The 24,733-nt window shown below is 38.6% G+C and overlaps 2 protein-coding genes across 3 annotated transcripts in view; one reads left to right on the top strand and one right to left on the bottom strand.

Moving 5' to 3' along the window:
- Positions 1 to 5,228, bottom strand: part of snap91a (synaptosome associated protein 91a) — an 82,195-nt gene extending 76,967 nt beyond the window's left edge. Inside the window, 1 exon segment of the mRNA XM_069178598.1 lies at positions 4,217 to 5,228. Coding sequence (XP_069034699.1) covers positions 4,217 to 4,346 — 130 coding nt within the window. The 5' untranslated portion in view covers positions 4,347 to 5,228.
- Positions 5,229 to 12,736: 7,508 nt separating this feature from the next.
- pgm3 (phosphoglucomutase 3) lies at positions 12,737 to 24,712 on the top strand. 2 transcript variants are annotated; one of them, XM_006626266.3, is made up of 13 exons: positions 12,739 to 12,830; positions 14,900 to 15,119; positions 15,322 to 15,506; positions 15,862 to 15,929; positions 16,831 to 16,964; positions 17,071 to 17,266; positions 19,484 to 19,641; positions 19,978 to 20,061; positions 20,525 to 20,623; positions 21,672 to 21,791; positions 22,499 to 22,621; positions 23,041 to 23,214; positions 23,548 to 24,712. In XM_006626266.3, the coding sequence occupies exons 2-13, from the start codon at positions 14,913 to 14,915 to the stop codon at positions 23,635 to 23,637; spliced, it is 1,638 nt and encodes a 545-aa protein (XP_006626329.1). In that variant the 5' UTR covers positions 12,739 to 12,830; positions 14,900 to 14,912; the 3' UTR covers positions 23,638 to 24,712. The 2 variants fall into 2 exon arrangements, with proteins under 2 accessions (XP_015211555.1, XP_006626329.1); XM_015356069.2 differs by lacking the exon at positions 23,548 to 24,712 and having other exon boundaries at positions 12,737 to 12,830; positions 23,003 to 23,091.
- Positions 24,713 to 24,733: the final 21 nt, after the last annotated feature.

Genomic DNA, 24,733 nt, shown 5'->3' with positions numbered 1-24,733 from the left:
TATGTGGTAAAACTAGTCACACATAATACATCTCAGTCAAGTTGTGTGGCGATGTCACAGTGGGGTGTCAGTACAGTATATTTGAAAACCATGGAGACAAAGAACTAAATTTGCTTGCACAGTGAAAACCTGACCCAAAAGTGTTAAATTATCTTTCTGAAATGAAACACAAATAATTCCTTAATAAATTGCTTCTAATTTTTAATACTCACAATCAGACTGATTGCAAAAGCAGGTAGAGGTGTAGTAAAATGCTAATGGTTTGTTCAAACAATTCCATTTAGCTTAGAAAAAAAAAAACATTTTCATGACGTTTCAAAGAAGCTTTGTCACTGCTTACTAGACATCTGTCACAATTATTCAAAGATCTGTTTATTCCTTTTTCAGGACAGCAATACATTATTTTATGATGATGTTGTAGTGTGCTGTAAGTCACCTCAGAAGCAGCAGAAACAATTTTCTGAATTAATGCAATTGAACGAATATCTCTACAATTCATTATGATGTGGAACAATCTGCTTCTCTGTCTCTGTCATTTATTAAAACTCAGTCCTCCAAACTGAATTTTTCCTTTAAAATACAGTACAAACATCACCCATCAAGATGACAATTTCAAGTTCCATTTTTCCCCCAGTTGAAACAACATACAGATATAAAATGCTGCTCAAAACAATTTCAATAAAAATGCAGGGAATAGATTAGCTGCACACTAAAAAGAAGAAACTTTTATAGTTTTGTTCTTTTCTGCGTTTTCTCTTTTCTCTAAGAACAGCCTACAGAATTCATTTGTGATATAAAAAGACAAGTTTGCAAAGTTTTACTTTCTGTGTTTTTCATCAATACTCAAGTTAGTTTAAGGTACACTTGATAATAAGCTGACACATAAGAATCCACTTAATGGCACTTAGGCTAAATAGAGGGAATGCTGACAAAACTGAAAATGCATTTCTGCTAAAGGTATAGTTCAGAGATAACAAACCATAACTGTCCTATAAAGTATAGTTCATAAATAAAAAAATCTGGGAAATAGCAGGAGAAGCAAATGGGTAAAAAGACAGCAAGAACACTAGAATACTGCATTAACTATATGCTGGGAAAAACTCCAGATTACAACTACTCAGAATATTGAGAGTACACACAAAGGAATCGTGGCCTGCAGATGATTACTTAACCCATCCTGTTACTTAGTTTTCAGAGTTCGTATAAAGACAGAAAGTAACATAAATCTGATGCAGGTAAGGTAATGAATATTTTGAAGTCTCAGTTCCTCTAAATGCTCATTTTAATAGTAAAGGGATATAAAATTGTGGACGTTTCTGAATCAGCTATTTTAATAGCAACACAATCCAACCAACGGATCAAAGATAGTGGTTTCTTTACTGCATTAACAGATACAATTACATTCTCTTGTATATAAACTGCAGAAGTCTCTGATAAAACAGAATTAAAATTCAAACCCGCCCATCTTTCAAAACTATTTTAACGTGCATGTAGTGGATCCTCTCAACCAGAAAATTACACAGAGAGACATTAAAAAGCAACAAATGAGTATTGGAACCAGTGGCACTGAGTTTCAAATGCCTCTTGATATACATTGAATCCCCATACAACAGACATCAATAATAAAAAAAACAGTTTCAGTAAATAATGTCGTGCCAGACTTTCATTTTAAAAAGAACAAAATGCAAGTAAAGCTGGATAAGCAAAAACGTAGATAACACACTGCCAACTCTATTTAGAAATAATAAAATTATACACCATAAGAACTCTATACATACAGTAATTATATCCATCCGTATTATAACCACTTTATCCAATACGGAGTCGCTGGGGAGCCAGAGCAGATCCTCACAAGCAGAGGAAAAAGGTGGGATACACCCTGGAAAGGACACCTGTCCCCTACAGGGCTGGAGATACACCCCAGGAATCAAACCCAGGACCCCAGCACTGCAAGGAAGCAATGCTAACCACTACACCACATTAATAATTACATTTATGTAATTATTATAGATTACCACAAATTTGCAATGAACAGAATATAAAGGAAATCTTACTGAATTGCAGTACCTCTCCAAAGAACCACATAAGGTTGCTCACCGGGTTGTTCATTTGAACTCTGCAGATGGGCAGAGTTATTACAGCCCTGTATTACAGCCAAAACCTGTTTTAGAGATGTGTTACCTCTGATCTAAATGGATTCTGTTTTTCAAGTAATTAATACATTATTTCAGAAAACCTTATCTTGAAATTGCATGTGCAGTAACTGGTGGCCTTGTAATCCTGTTTTGATGATCTGCTCTACTTTCAGCACAGTGGAATCGAGTGCTTTAGTCTTATTGTACAATTCCAGGTCATCCCCTCTGTACTTATTATCTTCGTGTCTGAAGAGCATATATACAGTAGTTTCCTCCAGTCAGTCAGGTAGTTGAGCACTGCTAAATGATCTTTTTGACAACATCTCTGCACAGTTACATTCTTGTAAAAGAATTCTAAGCCCCCAGATTACTTGCTGAAATAAAACCCAATACAAATGCCTCTTAAAACAGCTCCTGTAATAGGCAGTGAGATAAAATAAGGAACAGGAAGCTCCACAGTGCTTATGGATGTGTTAACGGTACATGGCAAGAAGTTCAAGCTTCAAACACATAAATAATAATAAATCCAGTTTTAAGAGACCTGCTTACTTTGCAGATGAACAAGGAGGAGTTATTTAACAGATGTCTTTGGCTTGCAGGGCTCATATACAGCTTCCACTTTCACCAGCCTAATTACAGTGTACCTGCTAAAACATTATTCATCATTTTGAACAGAATCTACTATGTTTTCTCTCGACTAGAAGAACGGAAATCACCAACCACTGATTTTTTAAACCTTGTTCAATATCTTAACGGCAGGCAAAACATAATCTATTTTGTGCCATTCATTTCAAGCGATAAAGTCTGCAACACAATGCAGATTAGCGATGCATTCTTGATTGGTACTGTAGATGTGGCAAAAATCCAAACAGTTTCTTTTTTTTTATTTGTAGGATGAAAGCAGAGCATGCTGCAGCTGAACTATTACATAACACCCTCCCTTTTGTACCAGAGTTGCTTTGACTCAGTAATCTATATTATGGAGACTGTTCTGTCAATCTTGAAGCACAGACATCTGTTGTGTAAGTGCCCTGATATAATAGAGACACCTTTCACCATTGACCTTTTACAGATCTTAATGACTTATCGCCTTCTTATATGGTAGCCTGTGCTAGCCCATACTTGCTAGCATGGTTTTTTCCAGGTTCACACTCACTTCTAAGATGTCAAAATTGCTCCCCTAGTAAGGCAGGTTCCAAAAGGTATTCCGAGGATTGCTGAGAAAACAGGCAAAAGGGCAAGCAGTTTTTTTTTTGGCGTTTTGTTTTCCCCTATGGGGCAAGCACATAACTGGGGGCCTAATCACTCTTCGCCATGAGTCAGTCAGAGAGGATCCCATCAGTAGAGGAAAACCTGATGAGGTCATCATACCAGCCAGAGACCTGCTTATGGTGGGAATATGGCTGTGCAGGACTAACAAAGGCCTAAAGCGAACCGCAGAGTCACCAGCCCCAGTCCCACAGGTTTTATAGTAAAGGAATAAAATGCAGATTTCTAAAGGCCTGTGAGAAATGACAATTTGACTGTGATCATTTCCACAGGAGATCTGGTAAATGAAGCAATTTATTGATCAGCTGAAACCAGAATAATGAGCCTTTAAGGACCACCTGAGTTCCCTCAACCAAACAAACTAGGCTACTTGCTTAAATGATCTGTAATGAACAAGTGTTATGAGTCTTAGGGAACATTAGATTTAGAATGACCCCTAAAACCTACTAGAGCGGGATTCTCTGGGACAAGGGATCAAGGGATGGTGACCATGTTTCACTCCACCCTCTTTTAAATTACTTCTTACAGTGGGGGGGCTGAGCTGATATGTGCAGAAACACCCCAGCACATACAGTAGCTGGGGCCTGTTTTTTTACATGCCAGTAGAGGTTAGGACCTTGAATGCGAGTATGTCTTTCGGGGAAGGAGGGCAATACCGAGTACGCACACACATCATGTTTCTCACGTTTCAACCGCACACAGGACTGCAACTGCCCCTCAGTCATGTCCGTGTGACTACATCCCAAACGTTAACCATTAAAATCACAATCAATCCTGCGCAATAATTCAAAGGCACAAGAAGGCGAACTTACAGTCCAGGTGTTTTTTCTTGGGTCCCATCACCTCATGAGTGGTGGCTTTGCAGACAGCTCGGGCAACAGCTGATCCCGTAACGCTGTACTGAGCGGCGGCAATGCGATCCGTCAGAGTCTGCCCCGACATCTTCTTTCCGGAGCTACAACCTCAAGAATTAATCTCGCAGCAGGGAAACAGCGGTTTAACCAAGAAATGGGTATCTCTCTCGCGATTTTAACGGCTGTCCTTTGGCTACCGTTTCAGGGTACTGCTATAAAAAAATACGAAAACCGAAGGTCTTATAAGCCACGAGAATTTAATTTGTATTTTCCCACCGTCGATAAGAAATTATTTTCTATAAATTGCCTAACAGGGATAATCATAAGCGGGCATGTATTCCTCTTTGTGTCTCTTTATACCGTTCAATCTACCAAAAGCTAACCGTTTTCTTCTCGCAATGACCTCTCTAGCAGTAAAAAGCGATTTCTTTCCTTTATGATATATAAACCAGGGAATTAATTTCGTAAGCATGCGACACCCCGATGTATTTCTTCAATACTAATTGCCTAATGCCTTTTATTCCGTCTTCCTTACATACCCAGGCGTATTTTCCTGTAGAAATGTAATCAACTGCTTTAAATAATTAATGATAAAAACCCTTTCCATGAAATGTATGCAAAAAGTGAAGAAAAAAAATGGATAGTCTTTGGACAGCCTGGTGATGACGGTTCTGTATCTGGGTGACACTCGGCCAGTCGCGTCCTCCTCTGACTGCTGGATTAATCTTCCATCCACCGTCCTGTTTTTAATGTATCATGTCTTAATCGCTAGACACCTCTCATCGCCTTTCCCCTTCTCCTGCGGGATGCAAATGGTCGTTTCTCTCTCCTCTGTTCTCCTGTCTACTTGGGAGTGATGCTAGATGCAGAGGATGAGAAAGATGGTGATGTTGGATTGAATCTGTAGATCCCTTTATTTTTTTTAATTCTCTCCTCCCCCCACTTCTGTGTTCACATGGAGTCAGGTGACACGACATTAACAAACCGGTAGCATCCCCCCCGCCACACACACCCCATACCGCACTCTTAAAGGGGAGTTGTGTCACACGGGCGCTTGCCAAAGGACAATACTCAGCCGAGCCAAGAGGAGCCCTTTGTCTTTAAGGTGCGTTATTGGCTCTGTATGTAGTGGGTCAAAAAAATATTACATTGCGCAATTTATTTTAAGTATATGGACGAATCACCTGGACCGTTCAAATAGTAAAGGGCATATATATATATATTATTTTGCAAAAATAGAATACACCTTTATATTAACAGAATAACCATTGTGCATCACAAAGTTTTCCAGCCCCTTTCCCCTAGACCGAGGTGCAAGTAAGAACGTACAGTACTGTAAAATGTTGCAAGATACTGGAGGCTATTCGACTCATCCGGTGCGTTTGCTTGGAGTCAGCTGTGTGCCTCAAGGTGTAGTTGTAGTTTCTGGTGTAGTTGTGTTCATTCCTGCGGGAATGGTGTGACAATATTATGTATGAGTTAATACATTTCTAGGATAGCATGCAATGAAGTATTATATTTTCTTATTTACAGTACCGTAGCTCTATTTATTGCTTCTCCACATTGTCTAGATGTGTAAATGTAGACGTCTACATTTTTTCATAACTTCTTCAAATTCAGTGTTTCGTATCTTGCAGTATATCTATATTTTATTTTTGTGCTACACTAAGCACTCATCTACATTAAATTTAATCTGTTAGATCTTTATGAGATTCATTCCTGAATTTATTGAATTTTTTGAATTTTTGAACTTCCTCTGTAGTGTTTGCAAATATTCATATGTTGTTCTCATCTGTAAATCTAACTGGTTTAGTAAGTACACTAGAATGTAGATAATCTATATTAACTATGAAGAACAATGGTACTAGTACAGATCCCTGTGGTACTCAACTAATTATATCACCACAATTTGAGCATTCACACCTTTTCTGTATTCAGTTTCCTATTAATCACGTCTTAATTGAAAGACATGCCTTACATTGAATGACTAATACCGTATGTTTAAAAATTAATCTTTTAATGAGGAACTTCATCAAAGCTTCATGAAAATCTACATATACATACCATATTCTATGTTTTTTGTGTCTGTTGCTGCTGTTGATTCTTTAAAGAACTCTAATGATTAACTTCCTCTCTCCTGTAAACCTTCTGATGGTCGTATGAGGCACAAAAAACTTTGTATCACAAAAGCTTCCAGAGATCTGTAACAAGCCAACTCAGTCACTTTGTTGAAACCAATACTCTCACTTCTTTTTAGTAATGGCTGGATGAGATCATCTGATTAATTAGCTTCTAGGAACCAAAAGGGTGTTCTTAACATGTTAAGATTCTTAACACGTTAACTTCTTAGCTTAGCAATACCTTCATTTCCTAAATATACAGTAAGTTGACTATCCCATCAGAATACCCCCTCAGAATCGCAAGAATCTGATCTCCTAGAGCATTCTGCACTTTAAATATTTAGACACTTTAAATAGTATGTCATTAAAAAGCAATGTTGCAGAAATCATGCCCTGTAGGTCCCTTATGTAGATATACAGTACAGAAATTACAGTTCAATAGTTCAGGTGCAATGCTTTGGACAGAGCTGAAATGCACACTGTTAAATACACGTTCATTTTGATGCCAACTTAAACCATTGTGCAAACAGAGAGAAAAACATGCTGAACCACTATGCACATAGAACCCCCGATTCACATTTAAATATTAGACAGAATAAGTAAGACTGTTTAAAATGTTGTAGCTGTGACATGATTTCATCATTGGTTACTGAGTTTTATAAGATGAAAAACGTCATGTGTTGCAGGTTTTAGGGGGCAGTCAAGTCAGGTATCCTTACAAAAGTATTTAATACCTGTCTTTGATTAGCTTGCTTAAAGACATCCAGATGGCAGAGTATGCTAGCAGAAGCACTCTACATACACTGTCTTGATTGTATTAAAACAATTAGACAGGAAAATAATTCAGCTAAAAACTCCTATGTTATCAAACATCTTGGGAACTGTGGTCCATGCTTATGTGTAAATTACCATCATGATTGTTGCCAACTCTGAGTAATAAAATGGTGTTACCAGTGCAGGGATTTCTGTGATAGTAATAGTTTTTATGGGTCTTCCCTGATGCCCAAATGTATAGTCATCTGCTGTACAGAAACTATCCTTCAAAACTGATCAAAATTGGATGATCTTCTCATCACATGTCCTTTCAATTCTTAAGAATCCTACAGTCTACTGATGGTGGATGTACTGTATGGGAACTCAATGTCTTGCCTTTTCTGACAGCAGCCCATATATACTGTATCCTGTCCTCACATTGAGTTTCTGTGTGATTAAAAACTAATGAAACTGTAGTGCTCTTTTTTGTAAGCATTTGTAACCAATTATTTGGATAATTCTATAAAATCAATCATTAGAAAGGAAATAACTTGTTCTGTGTGATGGAGTGTATTGTGATAAAACAATGGGAGTGTTGTTTTAAGGTAATTACATCACAGTTGAAATGAAGTGCAAAACACAAGCAGAAATGAAAATGCAAAGCGAATTAAAATAAAGCAGAAATACTCTATCTGTCACAGTGGAAATGAGGTCACTGAGAAGGCTGAGAGGAGCAGGAGAAAACAAGTACACTCTTCAGCAAGTCAGTTTTTGTTCCATCCATCCATTTTCTAATCCAATTATCCAGTACAGGCTCATGGGAGTTGCCGGAGCCTAACCTGGCAAGCAACATACACAAGGCAGGAAACACTCTAGATGGGACATCAGTCTATAATCGAGCATATACAGACATACTCACACCAGGACCAATTTTTACTCAAGCCAATTAACCTACCAGCATACCTTTGCACTTTGCGAAGAAACCAGAGCACCTGACGAAAACCCACACAAACACAGGGAGATCATACAAACTCCACACAGATAGCATCCCAGGAATTTAACCCAGGGCCCCAGCCCTGAGTGGCAGCAGTGCTAACCACTGCACCACTGTACAGCCCGTTTTGTTCCAGCAAGCAAAGTATTGTTACAGAGATAGGTGACAAGGAAGTGTCATTAAGAGTTTAGATAAAGTGTGTAACACCTGGCTGTGTAAACATTTCCAGCTGTTACTTAAGAGTCAAATACTTGGCAGCAGTCTGGGGGTTTCTGGGTAGACATTGGTCTCTGAAATGCTTTGCCTGTACATGCTGTATACATACTGTAGAGAAACATGTGTGTTTATGTTGTTTATGTAGTGTGTCACTGTCATTGTTAATACATAAAAAATAAATAATGGACAGAGCTGTGGCACTGTGGCTAAGGATCTGCACCTGTGGCTGGAAGGCTGCCGGTTCGTATCCTGTGGCTGGCAGGGGAATCTTATTCTGTTGGGCCCCTGAGCAAGGCCCTTAACCCCAGCTGCTCCAGGGGTGCTGTATAAATGGCTGACCCTAAGCTTCTCTCTCTCCCTGCCTGTGTGTCTCACGAAGAGCAAGCTGGGGTATGCAAAAAGACAAATTCCTAATGCAAGAAATTGTAAATGGCCAATAAAGATATTTTATCTTATTTATCTTCATCAAGTGAACTATAACTCTTTTCACCAAAGCTATCCCAGAGAAAAAATAATTAACATCCCTCTAACTATAGCAGCTACCCGGGTATGTTCTTGGAGAAATCATTAGAAGTTGGGGGTTATGATCATTTATTTGATTTATTGATTTAGCCGCAATTCCTGTTATTCACCATTTTTGTAGCCAAACATCTGTAACGGCATAAAAAACCCCCATCTTGACAACGGTTCAGTGGCTGCTAGTTTAACAAATGTTTATTAAACACAAATTGTGTAAAATTTTTAATTGCAGAGTATGTCTAGCCCATTCCGTGATGTTATTCTATTTTTTCTCTATATGTTAATTTAGAAAATCATGAACTGAATTTATATGTGCCTACAGTATTTATTACAGCAATATCTGCTGTACCAACTGGTGTGTGATGCCTTATATTGTATACGTATAATATTTTATGGTCTTACCTGAAAGAATTTCGTGGATACCTTCTTAATTTTTCTTCAAATGTAATACTAGCATTTAAATAAAAACAAAAACTGACTTTGATCCATATTACCTCCAGTCACAAAAAATTAACGTTAAGCGCTAAACTTCGCGCTTGTGAATGCTGAATATTTAATTATGGGCGAAATGATGCGTGATGGTCCTGGCGTACAATCACCTGAACGTTTTGAGAACAGAAGGTTTCTGCAGCATTGAGTTTATAATAATTTAAACTGATTATTGTAATTAAGTTCTAATGCACTATTTCCAGCAACGAGTTTGGTTTTTCCCCAACTTTTCAATAGTACTGTATCTGTATGGTGCTTTCTGATGTCACTGCAGGCTAGGAAAGCAAAGGCCTGCAGTTACAGCTAGAGGGCGCTATACTCCTTCTAATTCTTGCAAATGGCCACCCAGTTGTGTAATTGAGAGATAAGATCGTATTTAAGAGAGAGATAACATCACTTTATTGGCCATATACAATTTCTTGTATTAGGAATTTGTCTTTTTTCCCAAACCCCAACTTGCTCTCCATGAGACACACAGACAGGGAGAGAAGCTTGGGGTCAGAGCGCAGGGTCAGCCATTTATACAGCACCCCTGGAGCAGTTGGGGTTAAGGGCCTTGCTTAGGGGCCCATTGGAGTAGAATTCCTCTACTGGCCGCTGGGGAGGATTGGATTAGTGGTGAAGGGTTTCTGATAGTAAAATCAGATTTATCATCTTTTATTAACATTCAAAAGTTAAATTCACAGAACCAGCTATTTAAAGATCCATTTTTCTAAACACAATGGATGTTATTTTCTTTCTATACCAACCAGGTATACCACTTCTAATGTGTTCTCGTCTCACTGTTTTCTGGTGATTTGCATTTTTATGTTTTATATTTCTCTGTTGTATATAGTATGGATGACTTCTTATTTCTGTTTACTTTATGTAAGTCTACATGTTGTACGTTGCAGCAGATAAGAGCATCTCTTAAGAAACAAAAGCAAAGCATTGTTTTTGGCATATCTCCCCAAGACCAATAACTCTTTAATTACACACCTATTGCAAACCTCTTTTACCAGTGTGACAGGTTGAATGACTCATTTGAAAGGTTCGCGTTTTATTCATTTGGCAGATGCATTGGTCCAAAATGACTTGGAGTCCCTACTGGTGAAGATGTACAGTAAAGGGTGTGTCCTGTATGTGACAAACGCAGATCTCCCTGTCTGTGCTGCTCCCAGGCTCTGAGCAGGAACACGTTAGACAGCAGATCGCTCTGCTGAAGGTATTTCACCATGGGGGAATCCTACACAACACCAGCGACTGCGAGGCTCTACTCTGTCTCTTGCAGGATTCAGATACAGTCTCCGGTGGGCCCAGAGCCACATTATACCATCCGATAGACATTGGGGAACTGTACTGCGCTAAAAGACCAGGGCCTCTATTGCAGCAGAGTCTTCCACTGTTTAGATCTCAGAGGGAGATGACATCACTTCTATAACTCGCTCAGCGCATGAAGCCTGCTACATACAAGACAGAAGCATCAAACATCAGTGAATGACTTTCTTGATGGTCTAATTCTATGCTGGCTCTAGAATATCTTATAAATCCTGTATTTCTATATAGATACCTGTAATATCTGGACGGTAACAACAAGAGACAAATGAAGGAAAATGACTGTCATTGAAATGGCCTAAATCCTTAGACATTGATAATGCCTCCTATGAGGTCCATCCTGAACTGTGAGGTGAAAATTAAATCAAAACAAATTTTAGTTATCCAATATTAAGTATGGTACTTTTCCAAGGGTAATTAGCTTATGTATAAGTTTATCATCAGCTTTTAACACCATCCAATCACACATATTAGTGCTAGATATCTAGACTCTAATATTGTAAATTGAATCTAAGATTTTTGACTAATGGATCACAAAGAATGAGGTTAAATGTTTTTTTTTAAGAGAGCAGCATTGTTCTTCCACGGGGTCTCCTCAGGGCTGTGTGCTGTCCCCTGTCCTGTACGTTCTGTATACAGACAGCTGTAGAAGCACTTTTAAGGACAGACTCATCATTGAGTCTGCTGATGACTGTTATTGTCAGTCTCCTCCAAGATGCAGACACTGGTCATGGACCTGTGGTTGATTACAGTATGTAGGAACGTAGAAAAAACTTTGAAATTCAAGAGACTGAGTGCAATCAACCAAGCAATGCTGCTATAATATATAATTCTATTTTTTTGTTTTTGATTCATTATCACTCACAATTCTGGATGTATTTAATAAGCATAATACAACTCTTTTTTTGTGTCAGGACAATTTGGGCCATATAGTTTTTTGTTTGTTAGATTGACTTACATTCAATAGATTTACATCTCCTATGGTTTTTCAGTAATTTATTATTTGCTACTGATTATAATCACATTGTCTTTTGTAAATAGTGCAAGTGGGGAAAAAAAGCTGCATTCATAGTAAAAAAATGACAACAGTGTTGTCACTGTATCAACTTTATGAAGAAATTATATTATGGTAAATTATATTTTTTTCTATCAAAATAAACTTTATGTCAAAGAAAAACATCTCAGAACAGTAAACATTCTCACAATCTGTACACGTGCTAACACATTATTTAACTACCATCAAAATAAAAACTTTCTGAAGAACTTGATTGTCCATTTTCAATCAGCGCAAGTGGATGATGGGGAGTACCATAATATATGGTAAGTAATCACTATCAATATCCCAGTAAAATGGTTTTTGTCTTTTATTGGTACAGTATATATAGTACCACATAAGTGCTGTACGAGGAATACAGGAAGCTTTTTTCATTTGAATATTAATGCCATTACTCATTACTTCTTCAGAATCCTGCCGTGTGTAATTAGAGTGAAGCGGGTAGGTTGAATTTAACTTAAATTTAAATTTTAAGGACTTCCTCAGGCCAAGACGTCTTGCACAGGTGCGGCATCAAATCACGTTACTGGCGCGGCTGGTTTTATCTGTTCGTAGGTACAGTATTTACATTTAATAAACATCCCCCCCTTTCCTTTATGCTGACAAAATTGTTTAAAATATGTGTGCTTAATACAACACATAGACTGGAATTCATAAGACTTCTTTGGCAGTCCAGGGCATTTCACTTAAGAACATATGTTAAATCGCTGATCTCTCAATCCTTTCCGTATACACGTATAGACTATAGGTACTATAGTATAACTGCTACTGCAGCATGTGTTTTGCTTACTGTATAAAAGTGTTCAGTGTCTGTTATTCTAAATTAACCTTTGCACTTAATTTTAGTTATTGTTTTGAATTTGTTCCGCCTAATGAAGAAGACGTCATATGAGAAATGATTATTTAACATCTAATTATAATTCTACATTTTGAGATGTTCAAAGAGAAATCTGGGTTTTAAAATCATATGAAATACCTTTCTGTATTATTTCGCAAGTAGACTCGACTCGACTCTCGGGACAAGCAGTAGAGGAGGTTACGACACCGGAACTAGAAGAGCCACGTCCTCAGTTCAAAAGCGACCTCAGAGCTCAGCTGGCTTCTTCATTCGCAGTAAGGAATTTTAATGTTTATTTTCTCTGAACAGATCTCCTAATTACGGAAAGAAAAATATAATTAAGCTACAGGTTTAAAAGTAGACATGCCTTTTGCTCTGCCTTGCTACATGTACTGTACTGTAAAATAGCTTTCCTGGTCTTCTCATTTCCCTGTTACGTGCAGTTTTCCCTTTCCCAGTCATTATTTGTAGAAACAAACGCTCTTCATAGCTTTAAATGCAATTCTAATACACTGTAAAAGACAAATTAAATGATGGGAACATATTATTTGTAACGCGAGTTTTAGGTACTTGCAGAAAATGTACAATTTCGAATGAAATGCGTATACATAGCCCCATGTATGGTATTTGTGTAGTTAAATATTTTGGGCATATCTTCGATTTAATTGTTTGAACTATGTGTAGTGCTTAAATTTAGGGAGAACTGAACTAGAAAATGGCTAATATTGCAAAATCAAGATGAAGATATGTTTCATTGATCCTGTGTATAAATGTTTTATTTTAAAGTTTGTCTTTTGGTAAAATTGTCTATCTTAACATGTCTCTACACAGAAACTTGCTAACCACAGTCTACAGTATAAGCACGGATGTATAATCTTGATTCAACTAAACTTAATTTTATGGTATTCTTCTACTTTGTCATTTCAAGACATGGGACTATTGTGAAGAAAAATGGTGATATGGTCACTTTCTTTGTGAAACTGAGGGTGTTTTTTTACCCATTAGAATGTGTATTTTCCACATAATGCCAAATTAGTAGATGGGATTAGTACATTGGTACACTGTATATTTGATTAGGCCTGACAATAGCTATAGATGTGTATAGTGTTCCCAAAATACTTCTCTTACAAATATGGTATGTTAGTTAATTATAATAGGGTACTGGTAAAATAAATTCACCACAGCAGTTTGGTTAAAAACTAATGTGTGAAGTTATTCCTTCACAGCTTGTTGTTTTTTATGTTCCTCATCACGCTCCGGGTTAGGGAATGTTGAAAAGTTATTGAAATCAGAAAACGGATGTGTCTGCTCAAATACTTCATAGTAACAAAGTGGTTAGCAGAGTTCAAGCTTAGGTGTTGGGTCCGGACACTTAGTAATTTTAATTTAGAATTGCTTGTTAGTTTGTATTATATACCCATCCAATTGGGGATTGTCAGCTGTTTTTTTAAGCCTTGGCTTTTGGAGATGACCTCTATGCCCCAAACGCCAAACAGACAGGATGAGAAAGTCTATCCATTCTGGACCAGGTTTGCTACTGTATCTGTGTGCAGTTTGCTCTTCTTCCTGTTTTTACGTGGGTTTCCTCCAGGTGCTCCAATCTCCCCCTGCAGTCCAGGGACATTATGGTAGGTTAATTGGCTCCCGGGAAAATTGGCTGTGGTGCGAGTCTCTGTGTGCCCCCTGATGGACTGGCATCCTGTCCAGGGCGTGTCCTGCCTTCTGCCCTTTGGTTGCTGGGATAGACTCCGGCTCCCCCCATGACCCTGAATTGGATGAAGCAGTTAGAAAATAGACGGATGTATTTGATGATGTTGAAATAGTTTTGCATATACAAGTTAGGCCTAGGTGTAATGTTGAGAATCTTAAATATGCATACCTTAATGTATTTGGAGGAAATATATCGGTTGCCAAGTTGCTGAGGTGTAGTAGACCAAGCAGATTCTTCCTCCGTAGTTTCTTTTTCAGTCGTGACTTGTGCCAGATTAGACTAGGCCTTCAGTGCCTTATGGGTGTTATGATTAAAAGGCCGAAGGCATCAGCCAAGGTCTGATTAGAAGTCAGTCCGAAGAGTTCTGTATCGGTGGCCTGCAGAGTTTGAAGGAGAAGTGTGCCGATGTTAAAGTGGACTCTGCTGAGACCTTGTGGCTCAAAACCGTTTAAATATCTTGTTCTATGAAGTTATCAGTCTAGTCTCACAGATCTAAACCAAAACCAACAGAGTTTCAGATTTTAAAACTAAATAGTAAGAAAACAATATTTCTTATATAAAAATTAAGTTTTGTACAGATACCCATTATATCATGCCTTTCTGGTGAGGTGTTTCAATCCATCTTTATTGCAGTTTCTCGGTGGAAATGGCACAGTTTGAGGAAGTAGCCAAGAAGTCTGTGCTGCACCCCAAGCCTGATGGGCTCATTCTGCAGTACGGGACAGCTGGGTTCCGAACCAGAGCCCGGGACCTCGACCACGTCATGTTCAGGATGGGGCTGCTGGCTGCCCTGAGATCCAAGAGGACGAAATCGACCATCGGGGTCATGGTCACTGCCTCCCATAACCCTGAGGTAAAGACTGAGTAGGAAGGAAGGAAGGCCGTTTTACGCCATTGTTTTAGAAGTCTGTTTCAAAATAAAAAAAAACAACAGCTTCATCTAGACCTCGGCATGGTGAATTGAGGTAGTGTGGGAAAATGAAAATTAGTTCATGTCGGCTTTGCTGAAAAGTGGCCTTCTATGAGCTGTACCGTGTGTTTTTGCCTCTGTACAGGAGGACAATGGCGTGAAGTTAATAGACCCTCTGGGGGAGATGGTGACTCCGGCTTGGGAAGACTACGCAACTCAGCTGGCCAATGCAGAGCAAAATGGATTACTGACAGCCTTAAAGGATATCATTGAGAAAGAAGCGGTGAATATGGACCAAGAAGCCTTTGTAGTGTTGGGTAGAGACACCAGGTAACGTACTGTATACAGAACTGGGAAGGCTGTGAGGAAGATACTGTTATGAGCAGTTTGGATAAAAAGCTGCTCTGGATTTCTATGACATGTTTGTTTTGTCTGTTTGTTAACACTGACCAGTTTTTTCTCATTTTAAATATATTATGGTGTTGAATTGATTTATTTTGCATTCATCCTGATTTCCATTGTTTAAGATAATTTGCTGAGATGGCAAATGAACTACTAACATTTTTCTGCTTTGATGCAGTTGTTGTTTTTTGTTTCCTCTTGCAGAAAGCTGGTTTCTAGTTACTTGATACTTTGGAAACGGCTAAGTTTTCCTTTAGATTTAAATAACTTTTTTTCTCCTTAGGCCAAGCAGCGAGAAGCTTTCTCAGGCTGTTTCTGATGGCGTTGCTTCCCTAGGAGGCAAAAGTCATGGTATGCTTTTACATTTTTTATCACCAGCAGCCATATCACCCTGCAACTCACAACTGGCAACCCACTGAAGCTAAGCAGGTGTGAGCCTGGTCAATACCTGGATGGGAGACCTCCTGGGAAAAACTAAGGTTGCTGCTGGAAGAGGTGTTAGTGGGGCCAGCAGGGGGCGCTCACCCTGCGGTCCGTGTGGGTCCTAATGCCCCAGTATAGTGACGGGGACACTATACTGTAAACAGGTGCCGTCCTTCGGATGAGATGTAAAACCGAGGTCCTGACTCTCGGTGGTCATTAAAAATCCCAGGGCGCTTCTCGAAAAGAGTAGGGGTGTAACCCTGGTGTCCTGGCCAAAATTTCCAATTGGCCCTATTCTCCTAATAATCCCCCTCTATGAATTGGCTTAACTTAAACATTAAGTTAAACAGTTTAACATCGGCACACTTCTCCTTCCAACTCTGCAATTGGTCTCTATGAATTGGCTACATTATTCTGCTCTCTTCATCACTGATAGCTGATGTGTGGTGAGCGTTCTGGCGCACTATGGCTGCCGTCGCATCATCCAGGTGGGGCTGCACATTGGTGGTGGTGGAGGGGAGTCCCCATTACCTGTAAAGCGCTTTGAGTGGAGTGTCCAGAAAAGTGCTATATAAGTGTAAGCAATTATTATTATTATAATCTCTCAGTTGAAAAACTGTGCACCTTGCTTCACTACTAACACGAGCAAACCATGTACACAAAATCCACACCTGCACTTTTCATAAGCTGTTGAAAGCAAAGCTGTAGGAGGCAGTTCTGGAAGGTGTAAGATAATAAACTAGGGATACTCATAGCCTGGAAGTAAAAAATGTGATCCTGCTGGTAGCTTTTGTGCTGATTCTTCCTGAGGCTCTTCATGTATTGACAGATTACGGCCTGGTGACAACCCCACAGTTGCACTTCATGGTTTGTTGTCGAAACACACAAGGGCAATATGGGACATCAACTACTGAAGGGTACTACCGGAAACTAGCCCAGGCCTTCATCCAGCTTACAAAGCACGTAAGCCTAATACCCTTTCCTTTTTTTTGTACAGGGTTAGCGTTAAAAAAATATAGTAGCTTTATACTTCTCTCTTTCTCGTTGCTACATTCTCTCGTTTTTTAAGGCTCCAAACCGCACAGATGACCAAAAGCACTTAAAGGTGGACGGTGCCAACGGAATTGGCGCACTGAAGCTGAAGGAGATGGAGAGCTTCCTGCAGAAGGAGCTGCAGATCTCGGTTTTCAATGACGGAAGAGAAGGAAAACTCAATTTGCTCTGCGGAGCAGATTATGTCAAAGTGCAACAGAGCCCTCCTCAAGGTAGGCAAGAACTTTGCTACCACCTTATCAGCCAGTGGGATCGTAAAAGTAAATAATTCACTTGGGTTACCTGTAAAATGCATGGGTATCTTATCTGTTTAAGAAAATGGTTCAGGTACTTCTTGAATGATCCCTGGCAGTCTGCTTCAGCCTTCTACACTTTAGAGAAATACTACCTGTTTCACTGCTGAATGCACTTGCCTTTAATACACTTTTGCATCCAGGAATCCCAATTGGTGTTGCACTGTTAAGTTTGAAGATAGATAGCTCTTGTTTTTATCAGTATCTTTTGTAGGTTTTTGTTTGAATTGCACATCCCCATTAGTTTTTCCTCTGTTCAAAATGAAAGAGTGTTGGTTCTTTTATCCTAGAGGTATTGCAGTGATTGTAGAACTCTTTCCATGGCAATATCCTGAAAGTGGTGTTCTAAATTAGATTATATCTCGTATCATTTTTAGCATTATGTATCTTGTAGTTTTCTTTGTTATTGACTCATCCATGTTTTCTAGAGATTGTAATGATTTCATTAGTTTTTTTTTCCATTCTCTGCAACAGAAAGCCCATTAATTATAGGTGTTGTCAGGCTTGGTTGGCACTGGGTGACGCATAACAGCAGATCAGGTGGAGAAGTGAGAGATGACTTTGCCAGTTCAATTAAGGAGAACCTTTGAGAAGACTAAAGTTGAATTTAGTCAATACACTAAGAGAAAGTACAGGAGAGCCAAGCTCTGAAAGCTCTGAGAGGTCAGTCTGAAAGGAAACATAAAATTGTATTAAATCTGGACAGATCAGAGCCCTCTGAGATGAGTCCCTTAAATGCAGACACTAACTTTCACAAGCTTTACATTCAACTCACTGCTCAAGTTCAAATACATGTAGTGTGCATCTGTAGTCTGGGTCATTTTGTTCATGTTTGGGACAGTATTTGTTGGACACGGACATGAAGTAATCTATGTTGTTGATGTATTAACCATAAGGGTTTGCACGCGATACTCTATCTTTCATTTCCATTGATCAAAATGATTTGAATTTCTTAATGTACCCATAAATATTATCAAAGCAATAGCTGATGTGGAGTCTCCTTATTATCCCTCCTTTTCAGCTAATACATTTGCTTCCACCAGATGGAGTGCAAGTAAATGAAATAGAACTCAAATTGTAATGTTTTCAGCAGAAATGTTCTCATTATTTAGTTCCCCTTTATTTATTACACTAGGCAACACTGGTAAAGACCTAGGATGTTCATGAAATTTATAGCTTTGCAATTATTACTGTCTGCGTGGGTCCTAATGCCCCAGTATAGTGACGGGGATAAAGGCGCTGTCTTTCGGATGAGGAGTAAAACCGAGGTCCTGTCTCTCTGTGGTCATTAAAAATCCCAGGGCTTTTTTCAAAAAGAGTAGGGGTGTTACCTCAGCATCCTGGACAAATTTCCCATTGGCCTTTACCGTCATGGCCTCCTAATACCCCCATCTATGAACTGGCTTCATCGCTCTGTTCTCCTCCCCACTGAGAGCTGGTGTGTGGTGAGTGTACTGGTGCACTATGGCTGCAGGTGCATCATCCAGGTGGGGCTGGTGGTGGTGGAGGGGAGTCCCCATTACCTGTAAAGCGCTTTGAGTGGAGTGTCCAGAAAAAAGCGCTATATAAGTGTAAGAAATTATTATTGTTTGAAGCCAAATGGCGATCACTTTTTTTCCTTCTCTCTTATTTCCAAATTACACACTGGTGCACAATGCAAAACTAAAGTGTGAAGGAAAATTCTGTTTTGGTTATCAAAAAAACTTGAAAGTTGGTTAAAGTAACAATGGCAAATACTGTATATGGACAAATTGAGTTTATAGTCATCAATAAAGAGAGAGTCAATCAATTGAATTTAAATAAAATGCTTATGGTGTACAAGATTTGATTGATTTCATAATTTAAAAACAAGCATCAACTCATTAGATGCTGTATTATTTTCCTGAGGATTATGATAACAGTTGGTCAGTTGATTTGAGCAAGAAGTTGTTCCTTTTCATGGGAAGTCATAGTGACACCCTTGAAACTGAAAGCGTCTGTTTCGTGCTGTGGAGACATCTATTGGTGATGTCACTCTGTGGGATGAAATCCTTATTACAGAGGTTTGCACATGAGTCTGGCCCTGTTTGAAACACTGCGTGAGTGTAACATGACTTCATTTTTAAACTGATGTGGTCTTTCCGTCCGTTCGCCAAGGTGTCCAGATGACAGCAGGAGAGCGGTGCTGTTCATTTGATGGAGATGCTGACAGGATCGTTTACTATTATGTTGACAGTGCTGGGCACTTTCACCTGCTGGATGGAGACAAAATAGCAACTCTGATTAGTGCCTTCCTGAAAGAGTTTCTCATAGAGGTAATGAAAAAGAACAGAATTAAGCTACATTAAGTGTTTAGTCCCAGTTCATGCTCAGGTTGTGTTAACGGAGAGAAATGTACACATACTTTCACAAACTCCATCTGAAGCTCATCAGATTATTACATTATTACAAATTTGACACCAGCAACCAAATATTCAGTTTCTTTATTTGCATTATATTTTGCACTATATTCTATTTCCAGAATGTGTCCCAAATGTTTTTGTATTTTAAAGAGAAAACTGAGTTGAAACATTAAAAAAACTTGAAACATAAAAAATTATGAAAATTTGCTGTGTTTGTTGAAATCTGACAATTTTGCACCTTGTGTTCAGGCAGGTTTGGATCTACAGATTGCCGTTGTACAAACAGCATACGCCAATGGTAGTTCATCCCGCTACCTTGGAGAGACAATGAAGGTGATTAATGTTACGGAAGATGTTGTCAAAGCCAGAGAACATGCAGATCTGCGTGTGTTTCGAACTGGAATGTGTTTATATTCAATTAGATTAAGCACAGGTCTTATGCATTAATCTGGGCTAATTATTTGTCATTTTCCCGCTTCAGTGTGGGATTTTAGTTTGACTCAGACGGTCTTGGCTCAAGTCTCCCGTGGAAAGCCCGCTTGTACGTATTTAGGATTTTCAGTGGTATGGATTGCTCTGATCATAGGGGACACTGATCTGACAGGACTGTCTCTTGTTCACCTGACGTTTCCTGTTGCTGCCGCTTGGCTGTTGAGGCTCTGGTGTTTGTGGTGTACACTGAAACAATCAGTAGTCCGGTCCTTTTATCTCTTCCACTTCGTGTTTTTTATACATTGCATACATTCCTTATTACTGAGTTTGTTGTTAATGATACATTTTTTTCAATTTTTTTCAGGTAGACGTGTACTGCACAAAGACAGGTGTCAAACACTTACACCACAAGGCTCAGGAATTTGACATTGGTGTTTATTTTGAGGCCAATGGGCATGGCACTGTAAGTATTGCAATAAAGTCAGACATACAGCAGATCCATATGCTTTATTGTCGATTTCCCCAGGCTCCTTTACTTGTTATTACTGTATATACAGTTGGTCATTATGGTCAAGAATATATTGGTCAAGTATGAAAACATCAGCTGTATCATGACTGGGATTGATTTTTCTTATTTCCAGGCCCTGAGTTATTCTTGTCTTTGCATCCTTAAAATCAGTACACATTTTGACTTACTACTGTTTATTGCCCATATCGATAAAAATTGTCTCATGTATGTGATGGCACCCCTATGTGTTCATCTCTTTTTTTCATTCTGTTCTAGGAGTGTTTCCGGATAAATTAGTCTGAGATAAAGGATTGATGTAGCAATCCGTTCAAAAGTTGTAAATGACCTGTTCTACAACTTTAAAGTTTAAGTAGTTTAATTACGGCCTCATGTTCTCTTTATTTCAATAGTGTGAGGAGTACTAGGGATCAGAAAGTTTACAGGTTGAAATACAATAGATGAGCCCCTTCAGTCTACAAACAGGCGAAAGAACTGCGATTTGGAGTCAAGATTGTGTCACATCTTAATTACCGATTGAGTTTTCCCAGAAACGCAACGCCATATGATGGTGGTTGACATTCATGTACTGTGTTTTTGTTAATAACTCAGAATGCTTAAAGCATTCTAAGTTTGTATTAGAAAGTACTCAGTGTCACATTGCTTTTGTCTATATACAGTTTATTTTAATGAAATTTCACTTTCATGTTTGAATAATATACTGTATTTAAGTTTATACTAACAAATCACAAATTAGGCATTACTTTATCACTAAAGACTCACTAAAACACACAGTATGCAAATGTTTGTTCAACTTTAATTTCTATTCCTTTCAGAATACAAACTAGATGTTCATCTCTTGGCAAATATGGGCCTTGGCCACTTTTTGGGAGTATGTTGTTCAGAGTTGTGCTTTAAGCAGAATTATGTTTTGTGGATGTGAAATGACAATGAAACTGAAATATTTCCATGAATGACCCCTGATGAGTGCCCCTCCTTTTGTTAGGTTTTGTTCAGTAAAGCAGCAGAAAGGAAGATCAGGCAGTTAGCAAATGACCAAAATGCAAGTGACAAGAGAAGAAAATCTGCACAAATCCTGGAAAGTACTGTAGATCTAATAAATCAGGTGAGAAAACACAAGTGGTTTCACTGATGTACTGTCATATCGTGTGTCATGATGGACGTCTGTGATTTCCTCAACCATCTTACTTTCTGGAAAGGGGAACTAAATTTATAGAGGCCCATTTGACCTTATGTAACAAAGTATGGGATTATAGAGATTGTCTTTTGTGGGCTAAAGACAACGACTCTTCTCTCTGTAACCTTGTCACTAAACTTTGCTTTCTGTAACCTTTAAATGTTTTCCTCTTATAGATAAAAGCATCAGCTTCAGAATTGAAAACTCTTGCTCTTTAATGCCTCACTTCCTGCATTGGAGTACACAGCTCAAACACTGTACAGTGCACGTTGTACAGCAACCAGCACCCCAGATCTGGCACACATGGTCGCAGAGCAAGATATAAGCTTTATTATTCTTTTCCTGACTTGTAGGCTCATCTTATTTGCACAGAAACTAGCTGCCTCAGTACTTGAGCCATATATTTTCTGTCAATAAAATAGGAGCTAATTCTCCCCTTTCAAGGATCCACTACATTCTTATTTGGCCTACACGCTGGAAGCTGCCAGATTGTACATAAAGTGAGTTATCCAGTCGTTGTCTGGGTTATATAAGAAATTTCGGAGTAGACTTCGAATTATAAGCCTCCTTTTGAATGAATCTAACTCTGTCCAGGAAATAACTCTCATGTCCACTGCTGTTCAATTGCTTTTCAGACGGTTGGGGATGCCATTTCAGACATGCTGGTAATTGAGGCTGTCCTGGCTCTGAAAGGCCTGAGTATCCAGCAGTGGGATGCGATTTACACTGACCTTCCTAATAGGCAGCTCAAAGTCAAGGTCAGTCACTGTCGTGGTGGGGAATGATATAGGACCAAATACCAGTAGTTTTAGTAATGAGCTGCCTGACAAACTGAACTGGTCATCTGGTCGTTACTTACCCATACATTGAAAATACTTATTTAATTTTGATGCTGGTTAAACCTGGTGTTAATTGTTTAGGTTATATATTTATTTTAGCTGAGATGAAAGAAAAATCTTTAATACAGAATCATGTATGGTTTAGGTTTGTGAATTTCAGATTGATTTTCAAGAATATTTTGAACTGTATTAAAAATAATGTAAAAAGTTCACTGAACTGTTCATAAGAAGTGATAAAAATATTGTTTTTACAATACACTGTAAGAGTATTGTAAGAGTGTATGACTAATTGTACCATAGGAGTGAATCCTGCAGCTATTCCCGTCAATGTCCACTAGGTGGCAGACAGGAGGGTTATCGACACAGCTGATGCAGAGAGACGAGCAGTCAGCCCCGCTGGCCTACAGGAAGCCATTGATGCCCTTGTGAGAAAATACAACATGTCAAGAGCCTTTGTCCGGCCCTCAGGAACTGAAGATGTGGTGAGGGTGTACTCTGAAGCAGACACACAAGTAAGATTTTAAATTTCCTTTCATAGTATGGATGCTTTGTTGCCTGAGTAATCCCATTCTCTTGTGTTTCAGTTTTCGTAATGCTGATTTGAGTTACAGTGAGTGACTCAGCCACTCAGTCCCTGTAGATGCACTACAGTTTGATTTTTATAATGTGACCTGCTGAGGGACTGTAGTTGTGCATTTAACCAGCTTCATTATGCTAAAACATGAGTTTGTCATATACATTGTATTTCTGAACAGAAATGCAAAAACATGTTGAATTATTTAAATGTTTCATCACTAGAGTACCTCAGGAATGTGTAACGCATTCTGCTGTCTGTGATTTTACAGGGCAATGCAGATACCTTGGCGTATGAAGTAGGCCTGGCTGTGTACAGACTAGCAGGAGGAATTGGAGAAGAACCAAAGCCGTTGAATTAACTGTCAGATTTCAGGATTTGTCCTGTATAAACTAGTTGACTCTTGTCTTTTTATAAATCACTTTAATCATTTTATAGTGATGCGGGTTCTTTCAAAGATGAAAACATTTCGATGGGTGAAGCATTCCTATATTCTCTTTGTCATTTTCAGTTTTTAAGAGCACCTGTCAGTGCTGAGACTGTTGTCTTATTAAGTCAGTCGTGTTTGTGTAATTGTTTTTGTTTACTTGCCTCATGGCATATCTAAATTCCAGGTCTGGATAAATATGTTTTACTCTGCTATGTGTAGTGTAAATTCTGCCTTAGAAGTTAATGCATATGCAAATGTTCACCAAGTCATAATATGGACAGATTGTGCTGCTACTATACAGTATGCACTTTATTTGTGTTACGGCAGTAAGGTTCTTGAATGAACCCTGATTACAGTGTATTCTGTTTTACATATGTGACACCCTAGATTTACAGAATTGAATGTTATACTGTAGCTTTGTTTACACTACAGAAGGTATATATGTTTTTACAGCAGTAGTGAGGAATTGGTATGGGTTTGTCGTATATCACGTTGGTTCCTTAAACTGGTGCAATAATTCATTGTGGTTCTGTGACAGAATTAAAGAAACATCTCATGAAGACTCAACCCTCTGAATCTGCAGGGTTTGAATTTACATGCAGCGAGTGCACTGATTAAATGCGGAGACGTGTATTGTATACTGATATACAGAAGTTTGTTTTTCCCAATACAATCATTTTAGCTTTCATCGTGGCTGCATCTCATGTCTAATCTACCCGATATCAGGTGTACTGTAAATGTATGATTATTAAGGGATTTTATAAGGTGAGCCTAATGTAGTTTCCTTTACCTTCTTGAATCACTGTGACTATAAAATGGAATTTCCTGAAAGAAGCTGTAAGAAGATTTTTTACCAACAGTAGATCTATGCTATGCTTGTAATGTCCAAATTAACAAATCCTGTTAATGAATATGAAACTTTGCATATGGAAATGTGAAGAATGTTTCATTAACATAAACTGCAGGCTTTTATACAATAAACTACAATCCAAAATGCTACATTTAACCTGCTTAAATATTTGGCTTT

This window comes from Lepisosteus oculatus, chromosome 2, assembly GCF_040954835.1.
Source record: "Lepisosteus oculatus isolate fLepOcu1 chromosome 2, fLepOcu1.hap2, whole genome shotgun sequence".
Classification (NCBI taxonomy): domain Eukaryota; kingdom Metazoa; phylum Chordata; class Actinopteri; order Semionotiformes; family Lepisosteidae; genus Lepisosteus; species Lepisosteus oculatus.
This window is presented reverse-complemented; position numbering and strand designations above follow the sequence as displayed.